Genomic DNA, 24,903 nt, shown 5'->3' with positions numbered 1-24,903 from the left:
CTGGTGCAAGTGTTGGAGGAACCAACTAGGTGCAGAGCTCTTCTAGACCTGCTGCTCACAAACAGGGAAGAATTAGTAGGGGAAGCAAAAGTGGATGGGAACTGGGAGGCAGTGACCATGAGATGGTCGAGTTCAGGATCCTGACATGAAGGGCAAAGGGGTCCAGGAGACCTGGCTGTATTTTAAACAATCCTTATTGCGGTTGCAGGAACAAACCATCCCGATGTGTAGAAAGAATAGTAAATATGGCAGGCGACCATCTTGGCTAAACAGTGAAATCCTTGCTGATCTTAAATGCAAAAAAGAAGCTTACAAGAAGTGGAAGATTGGACAAATGACCAGGGAGGAGTATAAAAATCTTGCTCAGGCATGCAGGAGTGAAATCAGGAAGCCCAAATCACACTTGGAGTTGCAGCTAGCAAGAGATGTTAAGAGTAACAAGAAGGGTTTCTTCAGGTATGTTAGCAACAAGAAGAAAGTCAAGGAAAGTGTGGGCCCCTTACTGAATGAGGGAGGCAACCTAGTGACCAAGGATGTGGAAAAAGCTAACGTACTCAATGCTTGTTTTGCCTCTGTCTTCACAAAAAAGGACAGCTCCCAGATTGCTGCACTGGGCAGTACAGCATGGGGAGAAGGTGACCAGCCCTCTGTGGAGAAAGAAGTGGTTCAGGACTATTTAGAAAAACTGGATGAGCACAAGTCCATGGGGCCGGATGCGCTGCATCCGAGGGTGCTAAAGTTGTTGGCGGATGTGATTGCGGAGCCATTGGCCATTATCTTTGAAAACTCATGGTGATCGGGGGAGGTCCCAGATGACTGGAAAAAGGCTAATGTTGTGCCCATCTTTAAAAAAGGGAAGGAGGAGGATCCGGGGAACTACAGGCCAGTCAGCCTCACCTCAGTCCCTGTAAAAATCATGGAGCAGGTCCTCAAGGAATCAATTCTGAAGCACTTAGAGGAGAGGAAAGTGATCAGGAACAGTCAGCATGGATTCACCAAGGGGAAGTCGTGCCTGACTAACCTAATTGCATCTATGATGAGATAACTGGGTCTGTGGATGAGGGGAAAGCAGTGGATGTGTTATTCCTTGACTTTAGCAAAGCTTTTGATATGGTCTCCCACAGTATTCTTGCCGCCAAGTTAAAGAAGTATGGGCTGGATGAATGGACTGTAAGGTGGATAGAAAGCTGGCTAGATCGTCGGGCTCAGCGGGTAGTGATCAATGGCTCCATGTCTAGTTGGCAGCCGGTATCAAGTGGAGTGCCCCAAGGGTCGGTCCTGGGACCGGTTTTGTTCAACATCTTCATTAATGAACTGGAGGATGGTGTGGACTGCACCCTCAGCAAGTTTGCAGATGACACTAAACTGGGAGGAGTGGTAGATATGCTGGAGGGTAGGGATAGGATACAGAGGGACCTAGACAAATTAGAGGATTGGGCCAAAAGAAACCTGATGAGGTTCAACAAGGACAAGTGCAGAGTCCTGCACTTAGGACGGAAGAATCCCATGCACTGCTACAGACTAGGGACCGAATGGCTAGGCAGCAGTTCTGCAGAAAAGGACCTAGGGGTTACAGTGGACGAGAAGCTGGATATGAGTCAACAGTGTGCTCTTGTTGCCAAGAAGGCTAATGGCATTTTGGGCTGTATAAGTAGGGGCATTGCCAGCAGATCGAGGGACGTGATCATAATCCTCTATTTGACATTGGTGAGGCCTCATCTGGAATACTGTGTCCAGTTTTGGGCCCCACACTCAAGAAGGATGTGGAAAAATTGGAAAGAGTCCAGCGGAGGGCAACAAAAATGATTTGGGGTCTGGAGCACATGACTTATGAGGAGAGGCTGAGGGAACTGGGATTGTTTAGTCTGCAGAAGACTCATAGACTTTAAGGTCAGAAGGGACCATTATGATCATCTAGTCTGACTTCCCGCATGATGCAGGCCACAAAAGCTGACCCACCCACTCCTGGAATAATTCTCTCCCTTGACTCAGCTGTTGAAGTCCCCAAATTCTGTGATTTAAAGACTTCAAGTCGCAGAGAATCCTCCAGCCAGCAACCCCTGCCCCATGCTGCGGAGGAAGGCGAAAAACCTCCAGGGCCTCTGCCAATCTACCCTGGAGGAAAATTCCTTCCCGACCCCAAATATGGCGATCAGCTGAACCCCGAGCATGTGGGCAAGATTCTCTAGCCAGACCCTCTGGAAAATGTTCTCTGTAGTAACTTTTAATATCCCATCATTGACCAGAGAAGAGTAAGGGGGGGATTTGATAGCTGCTTTCAACTACCTGAAAGGGGGTTCCAAAAAGGATGGAACTCGGCTGTTTTCAGTGGTAGCAGATGACAGAACAAGGAGCAATGGTCAAGTTGCAGTGGGGGAGGTTTAGATTGGATATTAGGAAAAACTTTTTCACTAGGAGGGTGGTGAAGCACTGGAATGGGTTCCCTAGGGAGGTGGTGGAGTCTCCTTCCTTAGAGGTTGTCGGTCTCTGCTTCCACAAGGTTTTTAAGGCCCGACTTGACAAAGCCCTGGCTGGGATGATTTAGTTGGGGATTGGTCCTGCTTTGAGCAGGGGGTTGGACTAGATACCTCCTGAGGTCCCTTCCAATCCTGATATTCTATGATTCTATCTCTTTGTTCACCTTTAGCTATTCCCTAGCCATTTGTCACCAGGGAGAGAGAGTGTCGCTGATTTATGCACACTGGCCTTTCCCCACCACCTAGAGACTTAAGAAATGCATGGGGGAAACTGAGGCACCCACACAGTATTCAGAGGAAACATTAAGAACAGTCCCACTTTGTCACATCCCCTATGGAGGCTGGTGTCACCTGGGTTTCCTCTCCCTGTTCCTGTCCCTTTGTCTGTCAGTCCCAGGCAAGGGCAGAGCTGCAGTGTCTCCAAAGCCAGTTCTTATCCCAGCCTCCTGTCACCTGCGTCCATTGTCCTCCCGCCGAGCCCTGCTGGGGTCACCCGCTCGCCGGCTGGGATTTCCTGGGGCAGGTGTCAGCTGTTCAGTCCTTGGGGCTCCCTTTGTCTTTGTGACCCTCAGTTTCAGCCAGTCGCGTAATGACCCAGTTTCCGCCCCCTCCCCCAGCCAGTTATGTGACACACACACCTCACGTCTCCTGCTCTGCCCCCGGAGTAGCTTTTTACCCTGCTCTGCCCACTGGGAACAATGCAAAGTGCCCAGGGAAACTGAGGCACGCACTGGGCTCATACAAATAGTACAGAAAATTCCCACTTCTGCACAGAGGCACAAACGATCAGAGCTGATTAACTAGGGAATAACCGACATAGGCCTGGCCAGAGCTCCCCAAAGCTCAGGTCAGATCCACACTCCGGGACGGCCGCTCCTGAGACCTTCACTGAAACCTCGTTCCCACCCTGCTGCTGCCTGGCGGGAGCCCCAGGACTTTCCGACAGCAGAATTACCCACCCCGGGCCCCACTTCATGCTGGGCTCTGTTGGGGAGCCAGCTGCTGTCGGGGGCAAGACCTGGAATATCCAGCAGCTCCCTGGCGTTTGTGGGCAGAGCCAGCAGCATGTGGGGAGCAGGGGGGAGCTGCTGGGGCCAGACTGACCAGGGTGGAGAAGGAGCTATGGGGCAGGACCAGTTCCCTGGCTATCCCCTGCAGGACTGGATCAGTCGGGGACCACACAAACGTGTCCTTGGCCCAGCCAGGCAAACGGGCCTTTCGCTCCTGCAGGATCCCAGGGAGCTCAGACCGACCAGGGCCGTTTGCCTCTCGGTGCATCAGATTCCAACTCAGCCTCTCTCCCTTATTTCCAGCCGCTCCAAGGATCATCATCCCCCAGCGATCGGGAATTATATTTAGAGAGACCTCCTTCCCCTGCCACATGTGGGGATTCTACCCCAGGGACATCACCGTCACGTGGCTGAGAGACGGGCGGGTTCGGACTGAATCCACATATTCTCCCCTGCAGAGGAACCTGGACGGGACCTTTAACCTCACCCTGACCTACACCTTCACCCCCATGGATTGGGACAAAGGCAGCATCTTAACCTGCCGCGTCAGCCACGCGGCTCTGGTTCAGCCCCTGCAGGAGGAGTTTGCCCTGATAATCACATGTAAGCGTCTGTGCAGGGGGAATGGTTCCCTTGGGGACCCCTTACCCCGATTGGTCACTGCTCAGGGGAGACTCTTCCCTTGTCACACCCCAGTCCCCAGCTCCCATCAGAGGGGAGAGATTCCTGGGGCTGTGGGACCAGAGAGTGAGCTAAAGAGGGGACCGCACGCACAAGAGCAGAGAAAATTGGAGGGGAGGAGGGGAGATGCTGGAGCCCTCAGGAATTGGGGGCTGGTACAATGGGGTCAGTATCTGGGGGCTGGAGCCCTCAGCGCTACAGGGGCCAGTGGCAGTAGGATCTTTAGTGGGGTGAAGGGGAATTTTGTCTCCCCTCCCCCAGGAAGTGGGGGAGGGGGCTCTGCAGTTGCATCAAACCCACACACTTAGCCAGGATGGGTAAGGAAGGGTGTCCCTAGCCTCTGTCTGTCAGAGGGTGGAGATGGATGGCAGGAGAGAGATCACTTGATCATTGCCTGTTAGGTTCACTCCCTCTGGGGCACCTGGCATTGGCCACTGTCGGTAGACAGGACACTGGGCTGGATGGACCTTTGGTCTGACCTGGTACAGCCGTTCTTATGTTCTTATGAGTGGTTGGGGCCCCAGGGGTGGGGCCATGCAGAGGTGTCAGGTCTCATGGTGAAGGGGGGGTCAGGCCCACCTCAGCCCCCCCCCCCCCCCGGGAAGTGTCTGGCGCCGCTGACAGGGGCTGCGTTTTGAGGTGAGGGAGCTTTATCAGCTACCCCTGCCAGCGCCGCTCTGCTCCTGCCCAAGGCTTGCAGTGTGGGGGGACAGCACAGCCCCAGCCCACAAACTACTGCCACGTTAAACAGTGCACAGGCCATGTGTGTCCATTTCCCCCCCCTCCCCCCGCTGCTCCTGGCTCTGATGCTGGTAACGCAGCCTGATGCTTTCTCTCTCATGGCGCAGGGTGGACAGGTGACATAGTCGCACTTGTCTCAGGGATCCTCCTCCTCGTGACTTTCCTATTGCTGTGTGCATGCCGGGTCTGTAAAGGGAAGGACTACCAGTCAGGTAAAAAATGTCAATCCCAGTGTAACGGGGGGTGAGGGGGCTACGTGGCCTCAGAGTTAGCTCAGAGTCTGGATAGAGTTGAGGTGACTGTAACATACCCTGGGTCACCACCAGGGGCTATGGGGGACTGGAATGGCCTGCGGGGGGGGGGCTGGAGTGGCCTGTAAGGTGGGAAACTGAGGCACACGTCCACCCAATTTAGGCTTAATCAATTTTTCACCTTTCTGTCTGAAAATCTATAATCGTTATTTATAGTTTCTGACCATGTGCATCTGGTAGATAAACTAGCTTAGACGGAACAGGTAGGGGCCCAAGTACCAAGTGCCGGGGTACTGGGAAGCTCTCCACTTCCTGAAGGTCGTCTCAGTCTCTGGAGGCTGTTCTCCAGTTTGTGCCCATGTTCACTTGTCATTTTGTTCCTTTCCAGTTGTGACGTTCCCCTCTGTTGCTATCCGGATCAGTGATCTGCGAGGTCACTCCAACGCTTGACTCTGGGAGCCAGGCTCACCCTGATCTGCTGTGAGACTCCCCACCCCTGGGCTGGTCACACACAGCCTCTGGCGTGTCAGCTGCTCCTTGGATTGTGCAACCAAATGACACCAGCCGATATCTCCGGTCCCAGACACAACCCTGGGAAGCTAGGCCCGCTGGACACTGCAAGCTGTAGCAAAGTCCCGAGTCTGTGTCAGTGGGTCCTGCGCTTCTGGGCGCATTCAGTGGCCTCAGAAACTCGATAAGGCCCCAGTGTGACCTCCCTTTCGCAGTGTAGCGGCAAGAGTCACAGCCTATGGAGTTACTTCCATCACCGGGCAGTACGGGAGATGGGACGGGGGGACACCCCACAGTCTCGGGTACTCCACAGAGCTGAGTGGGCACAGTTCGGCCTCCCCCTGGACCCAGCCCTGCTTCCCCTCTCCAGGGGATCTCTGTAGAGTAGGGGAGGGCGCGGGGGGGTTGGTCTGTGCTCACATTGCTAAGCAATTGGTTGGTATATTATTCTCTAGCCTCCCCAGGAAAGGGTGTGAAGGGGCTTTGGGGAATATTTTCCAGTCTATTGAACAGGGTTGCGTTATTCCCTTTGGGGGGGTGGAGGCCCCGGGGGTCCAGAGCGAGGGGACTCCCTGAGGGGGCCCACGGCAGAGACAGACGTGCTAAGGCTCAGAGAGGTGCGGCCCCAAGAGGTGGAGGGACCTGACCCTGAGAGAGTGGACCCCCGAGAAGGGCTGTCACACTGAAGGGAGTTCCCCCCAGGGACCGCACGGGGCCAAGAGTGGGCACGATCTGTGAGTCCGTGACACAGGACAAAGGGGGCTGCCAGTCATGAGAAATCCCTTAGCTACCACCTGAGCTGGAACAAGGGCTGTACCAGGGGAAAGGATTGGGCCCAGACTAGGAAGGAGTCTAGTCTGTGAAAGAGGCTTATTGGAACATCTCTGAGGGTGAGATTTACCTGTGCTCAGTTTCTTAATGTATTAGGCTTAGACTTGCGTGGTTTGTTTTATTTTGCTTTGTGACTTACTTTGTTCTGTCTGTTATTACTTGGAACCACTTCAATCCTACTTTTTATAATTATTTAATACCTGGGGGAGCAAACAGCTGTGCAGATCTCTCTATCAGTGATATAGAGTGGGGACAATTTATGAGTTTACCCTGTATAAGCTTTATACAGAGTAAAACGGATTGATTTGGGGTTTGGATCCCATTGGGAGCTGGGTGTCTGGGTGCTGAAGAGAGGTGACATGCTGAGCAGTTTTGGGTTGAAGTCTGCAGCTTTGGGGGTGTGGTTCAGACCCTGGCTCTGTGTTGCAGCAGGCTGGCGTCTGGCTCCACAAGGCATAGTTCTGGAGTCCCAAACTGGCAGGGAAAACAGGCTCAGAGGTCACTTCAGCACATCAGGTGACAGTCCCAAGGGGGTCTCTGTGACCGAACCTGTGACAGGGAGACCCCACGGAGACTCCCACGTTCTCCCTGGCCTGCTCTGTCCACACCCCCGTCTGTCAAGCCCCCTCCCAGCCAGGTATGGGGCAGCAGCTCCCCCACCCCACTGGGCACAGGGGGGGCCATCGTTCTCTGAGGTCTCCTGCAGATGCCACTGCCCAGGGCAGGGTGCAAAGGGGGGGGTGCAGCCCCTGCCCAGTGCGCCCTGGGCTTGGTGGAGAGGGAGAGGTGCATTCGGAGAGCTCCCTCCCCAGTCCCCGGGGAGCAGACGGGGTGCCCCCTGAGGCCCGGTGCAGTGGGCCTGGCCCCATCTGCATGCGGCATTTCCTCCCTCTTGCACTGCGGGGCTAAGCACACGCTGGCTGCCCGGGCACCACCGCCGAGGTATGTGTTGGCTACGGGGTGACGGTACATCCCGGTTTGGCCAGGACAGTCCCTTCTGCAAGCCCTGTCCCGGCCATCCTGGCTTTTGGCAGAAGAAGGCATCTGTCCCGTTTGCTCTGGCCAACAGTTGGGTCAAATGCCCAGTTTTGTCAAAAAAGTGGGGTGTGGAGGAACATACGGGGGGGACGAGCGGCGATGCCAGCCCTGCGTGGGGGGATGGGAGACGGCTCCGGCCAGCCCCATGCGGTGCCCCGTTTTCCCTTTGGGTCACCCTAGCTATGGCCCATCATGCTGGGCAACTGCTCGGCTATGCCCGGCTTGCACCGGTGTACCCGCCTCTGCTCACCCTGACGCCACCACCCGGCACCTCCTTCCCTAGCGGGTGGGGGGGCCCGGTGCTGCTGAGGAGCTCTGGGCCGGCAGACCCAGTGTGGGCTTCAGCCCAGTGGGGAATCGGGGTATGGGGGGGTGAAGCCCAGGGCAAATGACTGTGGGGAGAAGAATCGGACCTGTCCCTGCACCCCCCACAGGGGCCGGAGCCACCGGGGATAAGGACACGCGGCCGCCGACTGGCAGCAGGACACAGTGCGTGATAAGCGTTTTATTCCTTATCCGCGCACTGCAGCTGGCACCGCGCTGGGAGCTGATCACACCCCACGCAGCCCCCTCCCGACACGCCGAACAACAGCCCCCCATGGATGCCCCCCATCCCCGCTGTCCCTGCCCAGCTCGCTACCCGGGGTCTCCCAGCGGCACAGCCACAGTGCAGGCAGATAGACCCCCCCCATGGGCGTCCAGCCGTCAGCCCCTGACCCTGCCAGCCTCCCCCATCTGACATCCGGCCCCAGGCATCCCCAGCGGCTTGAGATGTCCCAGAGCCCCTTAGGGGAGACGGGGCCTGTGTCCCCATGTGCGCGCAGGATCCCGGCCCCCCGGATTTGCGGTCACACCCTGCGGAAGCGAAGCCGTTGCTGTGATGTGGGTGTCCCCGTCCGTCCCCAGGGATCCCAGCCCCGTTGCTGCGGGAGCTGTGTCCGGGGACACTGCGAGCCCAGCGGGCTCTGGGCGGACGATCGAGGGCTCACGCCTGTGCCGTCTGGTTGGCGCTCTCAGCCTGTGCCCGGGGTGGGCTCTCCTCGGCCTCCGGGCTGCCCAGACACTCCTTCACCTCGGCAGCCAGCCGGGCCAGGTGCCGCTGGAGCTCGCTGGCCGAGCGGACGCAGCCCCCGATCACCTCCTCCAGCTGCCGCAGCCGTGGGGCGCCCACGCCCAGGGGGCAGGTGTTGGGGGGCACCGTCGGGTCTGCAACAACAGCACGGCATCGCGTCAGGGTCACTGCAGGGTCCCGGCCCCTCGGCAGCCTGCCCCACTCCAGCCACGGCCTCACCCCGCGGGGCGGTGATGGGGAGCAGGGCGGGGTACTGGAAAGGCAGGTGGGTGCAGGCAGAATCAGGAGTGGGGCGGGTCGGTGCCCCCCAGGAGGGGGCGCTGAGGGGACAGGAGAACTGGCCGTGCGGGCGGTGGGGGCTGCCCGGGGGGGCAGGAGAACTGGCCGTGCGGGCGGGTGGGGGCTGCCCGGGGAGGGGGCAGGAGAACTGGCCGTGCAGGTGGGTCGGTGCCCCCCAGCAGGGGGCGCTGTGGGGGCAGGAGAACTGTCCGTGCGAGCGGGTGGGGGCTGCCCGGGGAGGGGGCAGGAGAACTGGCCGTGCGGGCGGGTCGGTGCCCCCCAGCAGGGGGCGCTGTGGGGGCAGGAGAACTGGCCGTGCGGGCGGGTCGGTGCCCCCCAGCAGGGGGCGCTGGTGCTGCTTTGCCCCCCCCCGTGCTCACCTGCCACGCGCAGGGTGAGGCTGCCCTGGGCCTGGTCGGGCGGGTAGAGGATGTAGCAGGTCCACTCCCCGCTGTCGCTGGCGGTGACGCGCTGCAGCACCAGCGAGACGTTCCCGTTCCTCACCTCGTCCTCGGCCAGGCTGAGTCCCGCCCGCGCCGCCCGCACCGCCCCGGCGAACTCCAGCACCGTGCGCCCCTCGTGCCGCCAGCGCACCTGCAGCTGCTCCAGCTCCAGGGGCGGGTAGTCGGCCCCGACGAGGCACTCCAGCACCACGCGCTGCCCGGGGCGCGCCCGCACCGGCGAGGGGCCCACCGACACCTGCAGCCAGGCCGCTGCGGGGAGAGGGGCAGGGTCACCCCCGCCGGGGCTGGTCTGCCATGGGCCCGCCCGCTGCACCACCAGCCGGGCGCCCGTCCCTCCCAGCATCCTCTGGGGCGTGACCGTTCTCCCCCAGCATCCTCTGGGGCAGGGCGGGTGTCCCATTCACTCCCAGGATCCTCTGGGGCGGGGGGGTTCCCCGTTCACTCCCAGCATCCTCTGGGGCGGGGGGACCCCTCCTGGGCTGGGGTTGCCTCTGCTCCCTGCTGGACAGTTCCCACTGCCCCCAAACCTTTGGATGGGCCTTGAATCTCTCCAGGCCAGGTCGTTCCTGTTGGGGTCCCCACACCCTGCCCTGGGATGATGGGGGGAACTGCCTGGCCCTCCCCCTTTGGGAAAGCAGGGGCAGCTCTCATCTCCCCCCTGAGCTGGCTCCGCCCTCCTGCCCATCTTGAGCAGATTCAGGGGGAACCCCCAAGGCAGCAAGGGGCCAGTCTCGGGGAGGTCACAGGGGAACCCCAGGGCACTGAGGGGCCAGTCTCGGGGAGATCCCGGGGCAGCGAGGGGCCGGTCTCGGGGAGACCCGGGGGGCCTGCGGCGGGACAGGCTCCATACTCACCAGCTGCCACGCAGCACAGGGCCAGCATGGCCCCACGCAGACACATCTCTGGGGGTGCGCGCAGGGGGGCAGGAGGCATCGTCACTGCACCGGAGTGCCAGGGCCGTGCTGATAAAGGGCCAGTCGTGTGGCAGGGCCCCGATAAGCCCCGAACGTGGCCAGCAGCCCCCTGATTGGCTGGGACGTCCTGTCCCATCCCCCCAGGCACGTCGGCGCCGTCTGCCCGGGTTGTTTTTATCCTGGGGCAGCCGGTGACCTTGTGGGGCCAGGACCCAGGGACCCCCGGACCCCCGTGTAGGGCTGTCCCAGCCGGGCCTGCGGGGGCGGGTCCCTGCCCCAGCTCTGCTCTGTGTCGGCGCGGGGACCCCAGCCCAGGGGTGTGTGACCCCCCACCCGGCTCTGAGCTCCGCTCCCCTCGGGTCATAGTCGCCCCTTCCCGGGGGCAGCGCTGCCCGAGCCCAGCCAGGCCTCAGCCAATACCCCGGACACGGGACACCCTCTCCTCCCTCCCGGGCAGCGTCCCAGCAGGGAGAGGGGCCGGACCCTGCACCCCCTGGGATGGAGCAACCCCCCTTCCCCTCCAGGGGGGGGCCTGTCCCACCGCCCCAGGCGCAGAGAGTGTGGGGCCGGGATGGGGGCCCAACTGTGGGGTTCACCCCCCACCCCCCGCATTGCAGACAAGGACACAGATCGTGCATCACCAGTGGCTTTATTCAGACAACAGCTCACAACCTGCGTCCCAGTGCCACCCCATGGGGCCACCCGAAAGCTGAGCCCCCATCTCCCCTAATACACAACTCCCGCCCTGCCCCAATGAACAGCCCCCCCACAGCATCCCCCCAATGCAGAGCCCCCGCCCTGCCCCAATGCACAGCCCCCACACAGCATCCCCCCAATGCACAGACCCCGCCCCAATGCACAGCCCCCCCACAGCATCCCCCAATGCACAGCCCCCGCCCTGCCCCAATGCACAGCCCCCCCACACAGCATCCCCCCAATGCACAGCCCCCCACAGCATCCCCCCAATGCACAGCCCCCCTACCCCATCCCCCCAATACACAACCCCCGCCCTGCCCCAATGCACAGCCCCCTGCCACATCCCCCCACAGGCAGCACCAAGCAAAGCCCCCACCCCCTCTGCCCCCCCAGCCCCGATCCTGTTCCAGCAGCTCCCTGGTACTTTCCCTCCGCGATGCCTCCCCTGCCGCTCTCTGCATATCCCCCCCCCAGCTGGCCCCAAAGATGCCCCACAGCGCCGAGATCAGCCCCCCTGCGCAGCCCGGGCGCCCCCTGGGGTCAGGGCCGGGCTCAGGCCTTCCCCCCACCCCCGGCGCCCGCCGCCTCCAGCGTGCGGCTGATCTGCTGCAGGAGGGTCAGCGCCTGGTCCAGCTTCTCCAGCACCAGGGGGTCGGGGTCGGGGGCGCAGGCGTGAGGGGCCACGGCCTCCGGCTCCTCCGCGGGCAGCTTCGCGGGGTCTGCGGGGCACAAACCGGGGACACCCGTCACCACGACCGGCGCACACCTGCCCCTGCCGGCCCGGCCGCCTCCGTCACAGGGGCAGCGCTGTGGGGGGAGCTCCCACCTACTCCCGCCCCCGCCTCACCCAGCAGGGGGCACTGTGTGTGGGGGGGGTGATGAACTGGGACTGTTCTTGCTGTGGTGTGTGAATGCTGACAGGGGAGTGTGGCTAGGATAGTCTGCATTGGGGGATGGGAGACTGACGGAGGGAGAATACCTGAGCGTGTAACATGAGAACCCAGGAAGGGGTTGGAGGCCAGGTGACACCTTGGCCCGGGAAACTGAACAAAGGCTGTGGGAGGGGTCGCTGAAGGGGGAGTTTTTCAGGAGCTGGCGGGTGATATGGCTGGGAGGCAGACGGGGCTCTGACCTCCCAAGGGGACTGGGGGCCCTGGGACCCCAAGATGGACCTAACTGAGGGGGGTCCTGTTGTCTGTGCCTGCAAGACCTGTCTTGGACGTATTCCTGTCATCCAAATAAACCTTCTGCTCTACTGGCTGGCTGAGAGTCATGGTGAATTGCAGGAAGCCGGGGGTGCAGGGCCTTGTGTCCCCCCACACTCTGTGACAGATGGACAGTGAGGGGTGCTGTGGAAGCGTGTATAGACGTGGGAGTGCTGTGGGGAGGATGGGGTTCTGTGGGGGAAATGGGGTGCAGCGGGGGGTGCAGTGGGAAGTGGGGCTCTGGCCGGGGATGGGCAGTGGGGGGTGCTGCGGAGGCATGTAGCGAAATGGGGGTTCTGTGTGGGGAATGGGGTGCAATGGGGGGTGGGACTCTGGCAGTGGGGGGTGCTGCAGAGGTGTATATAGAAGTGGGGGTGCAGAGGGGGATGGGGCTCTGGTGGGGGATGGGCAGTAGGGGTGCTGCAGAGGCATGTATAGAAGTGGGGGTGCTGTGGGGAGGATGGGGCTCTGGCCCCCAACCGCCCCCATCTGCCCCCACGGTGCTGTCCATGGAGACTTGGCTGGGCCATGGGGAAGGGGCAGCTGGGGAGGTGGCTTAGTGGAGCTGACCCCTCAAAGCAGCTGGGACCCTCCCCTCCATTGATCGCCATGTGGGCAGGAGCTCCCAACACAGATCTATCCAGAGGTGCTGGGGCCACGGGGCGGCTCTGGACCCAACGCTGGAGCCACGGCCCCTCTGGCCTCTGCCCTGGGACCCTGCCCCCCAACCAGCCCTGCCCCCCCCAGCCCATCCTGCAGTTACCTTCCACACGCAGCTCCACCTGCCGGCTCTCCCGGCTCGGGGAGTGGATGACCATGCAGGTGTAGAGCCCGGCATCGGCGCCCCCCACCCGCGGGAGGAGCAGGGAGGCGTTGCCGACCCGCAGCCCCTCCAGGGACAGGCTGGCCCCGGCCCTGGGGTACGACGGGGTGCTATCGAACTCGGCCACCAGGCGGCCCCCCAGCTTCCACTGCACCACCAGCAGCTCCATGTCCACGGTGCCCCCCACGGAGAAGTGACAGCCCAGGAGCAGGTCGGAGCCCGGCTGGGCCCGCACCGGGGAAGTGGGGACGGAGACCACCAGGGCACCCCCTGCGCAGACAGACAGACGGGGTTACTCGCCGCTCTGCGGGGCATGGGTGGGGCAGCCCGGGGGGAGACACCCCCCCCAGGGACTGAGCCCCCTCCAATCCCCCCACCCCCACGTGCCCCCCAGCCTGAGCCCCCGGCCCCAGCTCCCACCCGACCCCTGTACCCACAGCCTGTCTCCTACTTCAAGCTCTCCTCAGGGGCCATCCTCCCCACAGCTGTTCCCATGCTGGGGTGGGGAGCAGGACCCCTGCCCTGTGTCTGACCCCCACGCAGCGCCACATCCAACCCCCACCCCAAAGCCAACACCACCTGCCCGACCTGCCTTCCTACTAATCGGGCAACTCTTCGGCCTGACTTTGTCATAAGAACGGCCAGACTGGGTCAGACCAAAGGTCCATCTAGCCCGATATCCTGTCTCTGACAGTGGCCAGTGCCAGGTGCCCCAGAGGGAATGAACAGAACAGGGAATCATCAAGTGATCCATCCCCTGTCGCCCATTCCCAGCTTCTGGCAAACAGAGGCTAGGGACACCACCCCTGCCCATAGCTAGCAGTCACTGATAGTCATATCCTCCATGAACGTATCTAGCTCTCTTTTGAACCCCCAAAGGGTCGGGACTCCGTGCACCCCCCAGCAGCGTTAACCACTTCTGTGGCCATAACACCCCCCTTGCCAGCTGTTGCGGAGTATTGGGGGACTCAGGGCCCTGCACCCCCGGCTTCCTGCGATTCACCATGACTCTCAGCCAGCCAGTAAAGCAGAAGGTTTATTTGGATGACAGGAATACAGTCCAAGACAGGTCTTGCAGGCACAGACAACAGGGCCCCCCTCAGTTAGGTCCAGCTTGGGGTCCCAGGGCATGCCAGCCCACCCCCCTTTGGGGGGGTCAGAGCCATCTCTGCCTCCCAGCCATCTCTCCAGCCTCCTTCTAGCCTGCTTCCAGCACTCTCCTTTTGCGACCCCTCCCACAGCCTTTGTTCAGTTTCCCGGGCTAAGGAGTCACCTCACCTTCAACCCCTTCCTGGGTTCTCATGTTACACACTCAGGTATGCGCCCTCGGGCGCCCGATCCCATCCTGCAATGCAGACTATCCCAGCACACTCCCCTGTCAGCATTCACAGACCACCGTGAGAACAGGCCCAGTTCGTCACATCTCTCCCCCCTTCGAGACCGAACTGAGCAGGGTCACTTTAGCCAGTGACCCGGGGAAGTTCGAACCTACCCCCGTTCCCATGGATGCCCCCGCATCCCTCCCATTCCTTGGTGAGAATTACACCAGGCCCCTCCAGTTTCACGCTACCCCTTAGGTTGGGGGTGCTTGATGGCACTCGCAGTTCGCATGTGGGAAGGTTTATGCGGCCTGCGCCCTTTTCCCACCCCCATACCTCTGGGGCTCCAACTGGGCTGTGGTCTTCTCCCAGCGCTCCAGTCTGGAGGTCTGTGCTTTGGGCTCTCTTGGTTTAGAGCCGCCCTTTTAACCTTGGCCACCCTCCAAAAAGGCTCCTCTATGCTGGGCAAGGGTCCTAAAGCTGTTTTCCCCTTGTCCCAGGCCTTCCTCCCCCTCTGACAGGGGTCACAGGATCCGCAGTACTGTCGGACAGTAACAAAGACCCCAGGCCAGTAAAAGCTCCGTAGCAGCCTCTGCTGGGTACGCCAGGTTCCCTGGTGCCCTGAGAGGGGAATGTCATGGGCCCGGCACAGCAGCTGGTGGCGATACTTCTGGGGTACCACCAGCTGCCTCCTGATCCCCCCTGACTCCATTTTCCCTGGGGGAGCCCATTCTCGGTACAGGAACCCCTTCTCCCACAGGAACCTTTTCCGGCCACCTCGTCCCATGGTCTGTACCGCATTGAGGTCGGCCAGGTCCCTTATCTTCCGCAAGGAGGGATCTCTCTGCAACTCGGCCTGGAACTCAGCAGCTGGGACGGGGATGGCCACCTGCTCTTTCTCGCCCGCTGGGTCCGAAGCTGCAGCCTCCCTGAGCCGCGTCCCTGGGCGTTCCCTCCCCACCAGGTTAGAGTCCCGCGCCTCAGGCAAGGCACCCCCCCCAAGGCCAGGGCGCAGTGCCCCTCGCCGGCTCTGACCGCGGGTCACAACTAAGGCGGTCTGGGGGCTGCTGGGCCAGTCCTCTAGGTCCCCCCCATCAACACCTCAGTGGGCAAATGGTGGTGCACTCCCACGTCCTTGGGGCCCTCCTTGGCCCCCCATTTCAGGTGTACCCTCGCTACGGGAACCTTGAATGGGGTCCCGCCCACCCCGGTCAGGGTCAGGAAGGTGTTGGGCACCACCCGATCTGGGGCCACCACCTCGGGCCGGGCCAGTGTCACCTCTGCGCCCGTGTCCCAGTAACCATAAACTTCCTTCCCATCCACCTCCAGGGGAACAAGGCACTCGCTCCGCAGGGACAGCCCCGCGCCAACCCTGTAAACGGAGAACTTTGAATCCGGAGCATCTGGCCCCCCAGAGAAGCTGGCCTGGGGCTCTCCTCCCTCCTTAGCAGGTGGTACTCTGCCAGCCCCCCTTCCCTGGGAATGCTGCCTCTCGCCGGGCTGGGCCTCTACCCAGTCAACCCTCTGTGGGTTCGGCCTGCTCAGTCTGTCCCTGAGCCTGGGGCACTGGGCCCGTATGTGGCCCTTTTGGCCACAGTGGTAGCAGCCCATGTCCCATGGGTCCCCTTGAGTGGGTCGGATGGTCCTGATGCCGGATGTTCCCCTCTGATGGGGTTTTTCTGTATTTTCCCACGGGGAGGTCCCATGGTGACTCTCTCTCTGTGTTGTTGTGGGATTGCTCCTTTGGGACTCCTCCCTGCCACCCCCTGACCGGCTCCTTACAAACTCATCAGCCAGCTGCCCGGCGTGTCGCGGGTTCTCTGGCTTTCTGTCCACCAACCACAGCCTCAGGTCGGATGGGCACCGCTCATACAGTTGCTCCAGTACCAGCAGTTTAATCAGGTCCTCCTTCGTCTGGGCCCCACCAGCCCACTTGCTGGCGTATCTTTCCATGCGGGCGGCTAGTTGCAGATATGAGATCTCAGGGGTTTTATCTTGACTCCGGAACCTTTCCCGGTACATCTCAGGAGTCAGCCCAAACTCTCGTAGCAGGGCCTTTTTGAATAGTTCGTAGTCCCCTTTCTCTGCCTCTCCCAGTTGGCGGTACAATGCCACGGATTTGGGGTCCAGTAAGGGGGTAAGGACCCGGAGTCTGTCCGCGGGATCCACCCGGTGCAGCTCGCAGGCCGTCTCAAAGGCCTCCAGGAAGTCATCCATGTCCTCCCCCTCCTTGTATGGGGCCATGATGCACTTATCAAAGCTCCGTGAAGTCCTGGGTCCCCCCTCACTCACCGCAGCCGGGGGTTCGCTGCCCTTCAATCTCGCCAGTTCCAGGTCATGCTGACGCTGTCTCTCATTCTCCTGTCTCTGTCTCTCATTCTCCTCCCGTTCCTGCTGACGCTCTCTCTCTTCACGCTGATGCTGTCTCTCTTTCTCCTCCCGTTCACGCTGATGCTGTCTCTCTTTCTCCTCCCGTTCATGCTGTCTCTGTCTCTCTTTCTCCTCCCGTTCATGCTGTCTCTGTTGTTCACGATCCTCCAGCTCTCTCAGTTTTAGCTCTTTCTCCCATTCCAGCCAATTCCGCTCCCCGGATGCCGAACGTCGCCGGGAGGATCCTCTGCTGGCCGGCGAGCTTCGCCGGGGGGACCCCCTGCTGGCCGGGGGGGCCACGGCGCCTTCGGTATTTGCTGGGCTCCTCCCCACCCTTCCCCTAGGCATAGGAAGGAGGGGTCTCGGGACGCCCTCAGCAGCCGGCTGACCACTCCCAGCTGGGACAGACACTGGTGCCTGCGCTGCATTTGCCAGGCTGCTTCCCTGAGACACAGGGATCAGTTCATTCGCGCGATCTTCTGCCTCCAGCTGGGCAATGAGCTGTTCTTTGGTGAGCCTCCCAATGCGCAGCCGCCTCTGCTTGCACAGCTCCACCAGGTCGCTCTTAAGCCGCTTGGCATACATCTTCCTGCTGGCCACTCACCGGCCTGTGTGCTCACAGCTCCCCACAGTTCCCAGGGGGCCCCCTAGTGTGCCAGCCCTTCTCGAGGTCACCACCTCTCTGCCAGGGTCGAGCTGCAGACTCCTCCGCCCCTGGGACCACTCGCTGCGATCCCCTCGGGGGACCCTGTTACTGCAAAAGTCCTTCTCGCTGGTCACACATTCCCAGGGGTAATAACCGTCTCTCTCTCACTCTTCAGCGCGCCTGGTCCCCGTCAATCCCCCTTCGTTTTACTGCTCCCCAGTCACTTACTGCAGGAAGCGCCGTCCCCGGGGTGCAGTAGATCCCACCGCTACCACCAGTTGTTGCGGAGTATTGGGGGACTCAGGGCCCTGCACCCCCGGCTTCCTGCGATTCACCATGACTCTCAGCCAGCCAGTAAAGCAGAAGGTTTATTTGGATGACAGGAATACAGTCCAAGACAGGTCTTGCAGGCACAGACAACAGGGCCCCCCTCAGTTAGGTCCAGCTTGGGGTCCCAGGGCATGCCAGCCCACCCCCCTTTGGGGGGTCAGAGCCATCTCTGCCTCCCAGCCATCTCTCCAGCCTCCTTCTAGCCTGCTTCCAGCACTCTCCTTTTGCGACCCCTCCCACAGCCTTTGTTCAGTTTCCCGGGCTAAGGAGTCACCTCACCTTCAACCCCTTCCTGGGTTCTCATGTTACACACTCAGGTATGCGCCATCGGGCGCCCTCGGGCAGATCCCATCCTGCAATGCAGACTATCCCAGCACACTCCCCTGTCAGCATTCACAGACCACCGTGAGAACAGGCCCAGTTCGTCACACCAGCCCCATGGTGGTCGCCCCAGGGCCCTGGCGTCAGCGCTGAGCTGGTCCCCCAGGGCAGGTTGCGGGTGATGGGTGCGAGGGGACTCGGGGGCAGGAGCAGCCCAGAGGGAGCACAACGTGGGTTTGCAGTGGGGCCTGGCCATGGGGGAGAGAACCCAGGAATCCTGGCTCCCAATCCCCCCCCCTCCAACCCACAAGCCCCCCACTTTCATCCCAGAGCCAGGGAGAGAACCCAGGAGTCCTGGCTTCCAGCTCCCCTCTTTCACACACCAGACTCTCCGGCTCGGAGATCCCCCAAGCCCCGGCGGCACCCTGTGCCCAGCCCGGACCCCCCATCCCACCAAGGCACCACCAGGGCTGGCCCCACACCCTTCCGTCCCTGGCCCCGGGGCCGGGTTTCCTGCCTACGCCGCCCCTCTGGGGCAGGGTCTGGGGCCGGGGAGCAGGGGGTGGCCCCGGCGGCTACTCACGGGCCCCGCTCGCCAGCAGCAGCAGCAGGAGGCCGGGCACCATGGTGAGGGTCATCGTGCGGTGTGGGGCGGTCTGGTGTGAGGCAGTCCTAGTCCTGGTTACTTTTGCTTCTGCAGTGGGCAGGGGAGGGGAGGGGCCGGCCTGGCTGGGAGGGTGAGATAAGAGCAGGATGCGGGGCTGGGCGGGACCCACAGCTCGGGGCTCTGAGCGCCACCGACCCACCACTCCAGCGTGCAGAGATCCGGGCAGGGACCCAGGGGCGGACCCGTCATGGGGAGTGGGATTGCCTTGGGGGCCGGGAGAGGGGACAGCGAAGCAATGGGGGGGTTGTGAGCAGGGCCACTGAGAGTGGGTTTGGGCCCCAGTGAAAAAAAATTTTCGGGCCCCCCAGCAAGGGCGGACTGGCTAAACAGGGCCAACGAGAGGAGGGGGAAGCCGGGGAAGCCGGGCCCCGGGTCCCCTTCCGGACTCCCGGGCCCCGGTAATTTATACCGGCTTCCCCCCCCTTGTTGGCCCTGGTTGTGAGCTGGGGGGATGCCCCTCAGGGAAGGGTGGGGAGCCCCAGGCTGGAGGTCTGGGAGCTGGGCGATTCCCCCCCGCATTACCGGTGGGTAGGATAGCTCCCAGCTGTCACCCATGTGTTTCAGGCTGGAGGTTGCTATCCCAGCTCCCTACAGGGTCTTTTGGCCCAGCGAGTTTCTCTCTGCTCTGGGGTCTGGCTCGGTTCAGGTCCAGCCCGGAGATGGGTGATGGCTCAGCGCTGTCCGGGCTCCCGGCTCCTAGGGGCTCTGAGCTCGGCCCATCGGGTGGTGGCGTCAGTTCTGGAGCACGCTGCCGGGCTCTGTATAAAGCTTATGCAGGGTAAACTCATAAATTGTTCGCCCTCTATAACACTGATAGAGAGATATACACAGTTGTTTGCTCCCCCAGGTATTACTCACTTACTCTGGGCTCATTAATAAGCAGAAGTAATTTTATTAAGTATAAAAAGTAGGATTTAAGTGGTTCCACATAATAACAGACAGAACAAAGTAAGTTACCAAGCAAAATAAAACAAAACACATAAGTCTAAGCCTAATACAGTTAAGAAACTGAATACAGGTAAATCTCACCCTCAGAGATGTTTCAATAAGCTTCTTTCACAGACTAGACTCCTTCCTAGTCTGGGCCCAATCCTTTCCCCTGGTACAGCTCTTGTACAGCTCAGGTGGTAACTAGGGGATTTCTCTTGACTGGCCCCCTTTTATAGCTTTGGCCCAAGGTGGGAATCCTTTGTCTCTCTGGGTTCCCACCCCTTCTTCTAAATGGAAAAGCACCAGGTTTAAGATGGATTTCAGTACCAGGTGACATGATCACGTCACTGTAAGGGTATGTCTACACTGCAGGATTACTCCGATTTTACAGAATTCGATTTTTGGCAACAGATTGTATAAAGTCGAGTGCATGCGTTCACACTAAGCACATTAATTCGGCGGAGTGCGTCCATAGTACCGAGGCTAGTGTCGACTTCTGGAGTATTGCACTGTGGGTAGCTATCCCATAGTTCCTGCAGTCTCCCCGCCCATTGGAATTCTGGGTTGAGATCCCAATGCCTGATGGGGCAAAAAATATTGTCGCGGGTGATTCTGGGTACATGTCGTCAGGCCCCCCCTCCCTCCGTGAAAACAAGAGCAGACAATCGTTTTGTGCCTTTTTTCCTGGGTTACCTGTGCAGACACCATACCACGGCAAGCATGGAGCCCGCTCAGCTCACCGTCACCGTACGTCTCCTGGGTGCTGGCAGACGTGGGATTACATTACACAGCAGCAGCTCATTGCCTTTTGGCAGCAGATGGTGCATGAGGACTGAAAGCCATCGTCGTCATACAGAGATGGGAGTGACTCAGCCAGGTCATTTTCCATTTTCTGCTGAGCACCCAGAATATGATGAGGGTTAGCAGTCATAATACAGCATCTTCTGGCGAGCAGCCAGGAGATGACGATGGCTAGCAGTCGTACTGCACCTTCTGCTGCCAGCCTAAGATGTAAAAGATAGATGGAGTGGATCAAAACAAGAAATAGACCAGATTTTGTTTTGTATTCATTTGCTCCCCCCTCCCTCCATGAAATCAACAGCCTGCTAAACTCAGGCTTTTGCATTCAATCCTTGAGGGGGCCATTCTGTGTGACAGATGTTTGTGTTTCTCCTTGATGCAAAGCCTCCGCCTTTGTGGATTTTAATTCCCTGTAAGCCATGTCGTCAGTCGCCCCTCCCTCCGTCAGAGCAACGGTAGACAATGGTTTCGCGCCTTTTTTCAGTGCAGACGCCATACCACGGCAAGCATGGAGCCCGCTCAGCTCAACGCAGCAGTCATGAACATTGTAAACACCTTGCGCATTCTCGTGCAGTTTATGCTGAACCAGAACCTGCAAAACCAGGCAAGGAGGAGGCGGCGACAGCAGCGCAGTGACAAGAGTGATGAGGACATGGACATGGAATGCTCTCAAACCGCGGGCCCTGGCGCTTTGGACATCATGCTGTTAATGGGGCAGGTTATAGCCGTGGAACGCCGATTCTGGGCCCAGGAAACAAGCACAGACTGGTGGGACTGCATCGTGTTGCAGGTGTGGGATGATTCCCAGTGGCTGCGAAACTTTCGCATGCGTAAGGGCACTTTCATGGAACTTTGTGATTTGCTGTCCCCTGCCCTGAAGCGCCAGAATACCAAGATGAGAGCAGCCCTCACAGTTGAGAAGCGAGTGGCGATAGCCCTGTGGAAGCTTGTAACGCCAGACAGCTACCGGTCAGTCGGGAATCAATTTGGAGTGGGCAAATCTATTGTGGGGGCTGCTGTGATCCAAGTAGCCAAAGCAATCACTGAGCTGCTGCTACCAAAGGTAGTGACTCTGGGAAATGTGCAGGTCATAGTGGATGGCTTTGCTGCAATGGGATTCCCTAACTGTGGTGGGACGATAGATGGAACCCATATCCCTATCTTGGCACCGGAGCACCAGGGTACCCAGTACATAAACTGCAAGGGGTACTTTTCAATGGTGCTGCAAGAACTGGTGGATCACAAGGGACGTTTCACCAACATCAATGTGGGATGGCCAGGAAGGATTCATGACGCTCGCGTCTTCAGGAACACTAGTCTGTTTAAATGGCTGCAGCAAGGGATTTACTTCCCAGGCCAGAAAATAACCGTTGGGGATGTTGAAATGCCTATAGTTATCCTTAGGGACCCAGCCTACCCCTTAATGCCATGGCTCATGAAGCCGTACACAGGCAGCCTGGACAGGAGTCAGGAGCTGTTCAACTACAGGCTGAGCAAGTGCAGAATGGTGGTAGAACGCGCATTTGGACGTTTAAAGGGTCGCTGGCGCACGTTACTGACTCGCTCATACCTCAGCCAAACCAATATCCCTATTGTTATTGCTGCTTGCTGTGTGCGCCTCAATCTCTGTGAGAGTAAGAGGGAGATGTTTATGGCGGGGTGGGAGATTGAGGCAAATCGCCTGGCTGTTGATTACGTGCAGCCAGACACCAGGGCGATTAGAAGAGCACACCAGGAAGCGCTGCGCGTCAGAGAAGCTTTGAAAACCAGTTTCATGACTGGCCAGGCTACGGTGTGAAAGTTCTGTTTGTTTCTCCTTGATGAAAACCCGCCCCCTTTATTGACTCATTCCCTGTAAGCCACCCACCCTCCCCCTTTGATCACAGCTTGCTCTCAAAGGAAATAAAGTCACTATCATTTAAAAACCATGTATTCTTTATTAATTGATTATAAAAATAGGGAGATAACTGACAAGGTAGCCCAGGTGGGGTTTGGGAGGAGGGGAGGAGGGAAGGAAAAGGCCACTTCAAAACTTGTTGAATGACAGCCTTTTGCTTGGGCTGTCCACTGGGGGTGGAGTGGCAGGGTTCATGGAGCCTCCCTCCCTCCCCCGCGTTCTTGGGCATCTGGGTGAGGAGACAGCTATGGAACTTGGGGAGGGGGGAAGGGTGGTTTAACAGGGGCTGCAGCGGTGGTCTGTGATCCTGCTGCCGTTCCTGAAGCTCCACCAGATGCCGGAGCATGTCTGTTTGATCATGCAGTAGCCCCAGCACTGCATCCTGCCTCCTCTGATCTTCCTGCCGCCACCTCTCATCTCGAGCATCCCTCTTGTCCTCACGTTCATTGGCCGCTTTCCTGTACTTTGATACCATGTCCTTCCACTCATTCAGATGAGCTCTTTCATTGCAGGTCGACTGCATGATCTCAGAGAACATCTCATCTCGTGTGTGTTTTTTTCGCCGCCTTATCTGAGATAGCCTTCGGGACGGAGGAGGAAAAATTTGCAGCTGCGGGAGGGAAAAAAGGGAGAGAAGTATTTTAAAAGATACATTTTACAGAACAATGCTTATACTCTTTCACAGTGAACAACACTATTCAGATTACATAGCACATGTGATTTCGGTACAAGGTCGCATTTTGCATCTTAATATTGAGTGCCTGTGGCTTTGGTGTTAGAGATCACAGACGCAAGGCCGGGCAACAGAATTCGGCTTGCATGTGGCCATGGTAAGCCATTGTCTTTCGGCTTCTGTAGCCTTCAGAAAAGCAGCGCCCTCCTTTCCCATACCAAGCAAAGCCCATTGAGTGCTGCGGTTTTTGTGTTAACGTGCAGCAGCAGAAACCAAACTAACCCCCCCCCCGCATAAATTATCTGGGATGATCGCTTTACCCCTCCCCCCACCGCGTGGCTGGGATCAGGGAAGATCCCTGCTAGCCAAATGCGAAACGCTCAGCGCCAATTCCCCCCAACCCCTTGGCTAACTGCAGGGAAGGATTTCTTTTCAGCCACAGGCAAACAGCCCAGTAGGAATGGCCACCTCTGTCCCCTTAATTAAATTCCCGTATTTCAACCAGGTTACCATGAGCGATATCACTTTCTGAGGATAACACAGCGAGATAAAGAACGGATGTTGCTTGAATGCCAGCAAACACCGGGACCATACGCTGCCAGACCTTGTCATGCAACGATACCAGATTACTTGCTACTAGCATGGCGTGGTCAAGTGTCCTACCATGGAGGACGGAATAAGGCTGCACTGCCCAGAAACCTTCTGCAAAGGCTTTTGGAGTACCTCCAGGAGAGCTTCATGGAGATGTCCCTGGAGGATTTCCGCTCCATCCCCAGACACGTTAACAGACTTTTCCAGTAGCTGTACTGGCCGCGAATGCATCCCAAGTCCTCAGGGCAAATTAATCATTAAAAAACGCTTGCTTTTAAACCATGTTTTATATTTACAAAGGTACACTCACCAGAGGTCCCTTCCATGGCCTCATTGTCTGGGGGTTGGGAGGGTGCTTCAGTCAGGCTGAGAAAAAGATCCTGGCTGTTGGGGAGAACGGAGTGCTGTGTGCTCTCCGCAAGCTCGTCGTCGTCCTCCTCCTCCTCCTCTTCCCTGTCCGCAGAATCCTCAGGCATGGCTGAGATTATCCCCGCCTCGGAATCCACAGTCAGAGGTGGGGTAGTGGTGGCGGCCCCCCCCTAGAATTGCATGCAGCTCGGCGTAGAAGCGGCATGTCTGCGGCTCTGACCCGGAGCGACCGTTTGCCTCCTTTGTTTTTTGATAGGCTTGTCTGAGCTCCTTGACTTTCACGTGGCACTGCTCTAAGTCCCTATTGTGGCCTCTCTCCATCATGCCCTTGGAGATTTTTTTCAAAAGTTTTGGCATTTTGTCTTTTCGAACGAAGTTCTGCTAGCACTGAATCCTCTCCCCATATAGCGATCAGATCCAGTACCTCCCGTACGGTCCATGCTGGTGCTCTTTTTCGATTATCGGCCTGCATGGTTACCTGTGCTGATGAGCTCTGCGTGGTCACCTGTGCTCTCCACGCTGGGCAAACAGGAAATGAAATTCAAATGTTCGCGGGGCTTTTCCTGTGTACCTGGCCAGTGCAGCTGAGTTCAGATTGCTGTCCAGAGCGGTCACAATGGTGTACTGTGGGATAGCTCCTGGAAGCCAATACCGTTGAATTGCATCCACACTAACCCTAATTCGAAATGGCAATGTTGATTTCGGCGTTACTCCCCTCGTTGGGGAGTGTGACGAACTGGGCCTGTTCTTACTGTGGTCTGTGAATGCTGACAGGGGAATGTGGCTAGGATAGTCTGCATTGGGAGATGGGAGACTGACCGGAGAATACCTGAGCATGTAACATGAGAACCCAGGAAGGGGTTGGAGGCCAGGTGACACCTTGGCCCGGGAAACTGAACAAAGGCTGTGGGAGGGGTCGCTGAAGGCAGAGTGCTGAAAGCGGGCGGGAGAGATGGCTGGGAGGCAGAGATGGCTCTGACCCCCTCCCCCCCAAAGG

At 59.1% G+C, this 24,903-nt stretch overlaps 3 protein-coding genes across 4 annotated transcripts in view; 1 reads left to right on the top strand and 2 right to left on the bottom strand.

Moving 5' to 3' along the window:
• Positions 1–5,625, top strand: part of LOC128835455 (natural cytotoxicity triggering receptor 3 ligand 1-like) — a 44,180-nt gene extending 38,555 nt beyond the window's left edge. Inside the window, exons 4-6 of the mRNA XM_054024954.1 lie at positions 3,791–4,090; positions 5,017–5,121; positions 5,549–5,625. Of these exons, the coding sequence (XP_053880929.1) occupies positions 3,791–4,090; positions 5,017–5,121; positions 5,549–5,610 (467 nt within the window). The 3' untranslated portion in view covers positions 5,611–5,625. The remainder of the gene's footprint in view (positions 1–3,790; positions 4,091–5,016; positions 5,122–5,548) is intronic.
• Positions 5,626–8,169: 2,544 nt separating this feature from the next.
• LOC128836711 (uncharacterized) lies at positions 8,170–10,291 on the bottom strand. The gene is made up of 3 exons (XM_054027237.1): positions 10,209–10,291; positions 9,271–9,603; positions 8,170–8,745 (listed from the first exon to the last, which is right to left on the bottom strand). The coding sequence occupies exons 1-3, from the start codon at positions 10,285–10,287 to the stop codon at positions 8,525–8,527; spliced, it is 633 nt and encodes a 210-aa protein (XP_053883212.1). The 5' UTR covers positions 10,288–10,291; the 3' UTR covers positions 8,170–8,524.
• A 1,158-nt stretch (positions 10,292–11,449) lies between these two features.
• Positions 11,450–18,642, bottom strand: LOC128836689 (programmed cell death 1 ligand 1-like). Of its 2 annotated transcripts, XM_054027190.1 has the most exons (4): positions 18,562–18,628; positions 14,271–14,337; positions 12,933–13,262; positions 11,450–11,683 (listed from the first exon to the last, which is right to left on the bottom strand). In XM_054027190.1, the coding sequence occupies exons 2-4, from the start codon at positions 14,293–14,295 to the stop codon at positions 11,517–11,519; spliced, it is 522 nt and encodes a 173-aa protein (XP_053883165.1). In that variant the 5' UTR covers positions 14,296–14,337; positions 18,562–18,628; the 3' UTR covers positions 11,450–11,516. The 2 variants fall into 2 exon arrangements, with proteins under 2 accessions (XP_053883165.1, XP_053883163.1); XM_054027188.1 differs by lacking the exon at positions 14,271–14,337 and having other exon boundaries at positions 18,562–18,642.
• Between the last annotated feature and the right edge of the window lie 6,261 nt (positions 18,643–24,903).

This window comes from Malaclemys terrapin, chromosome 4, assembly GCF_027887155.1.
Source record: "Malaclemys terrapin pileata isolate rMalTer1 chromosome 4, rMalTer1.hap1, whole genome shotgun sequence".
Lineage (NCBI taxonomy): Eukaryota > Metazoa > Chordata > Testudines > Emydidae > Malaclemys > Malaclemys terrapin.
The sequence above is the reverse complement of the archived record's forward strand: the minus strand, read 5'-3'. Positions and strand labels throughout refer to the sequence as shown.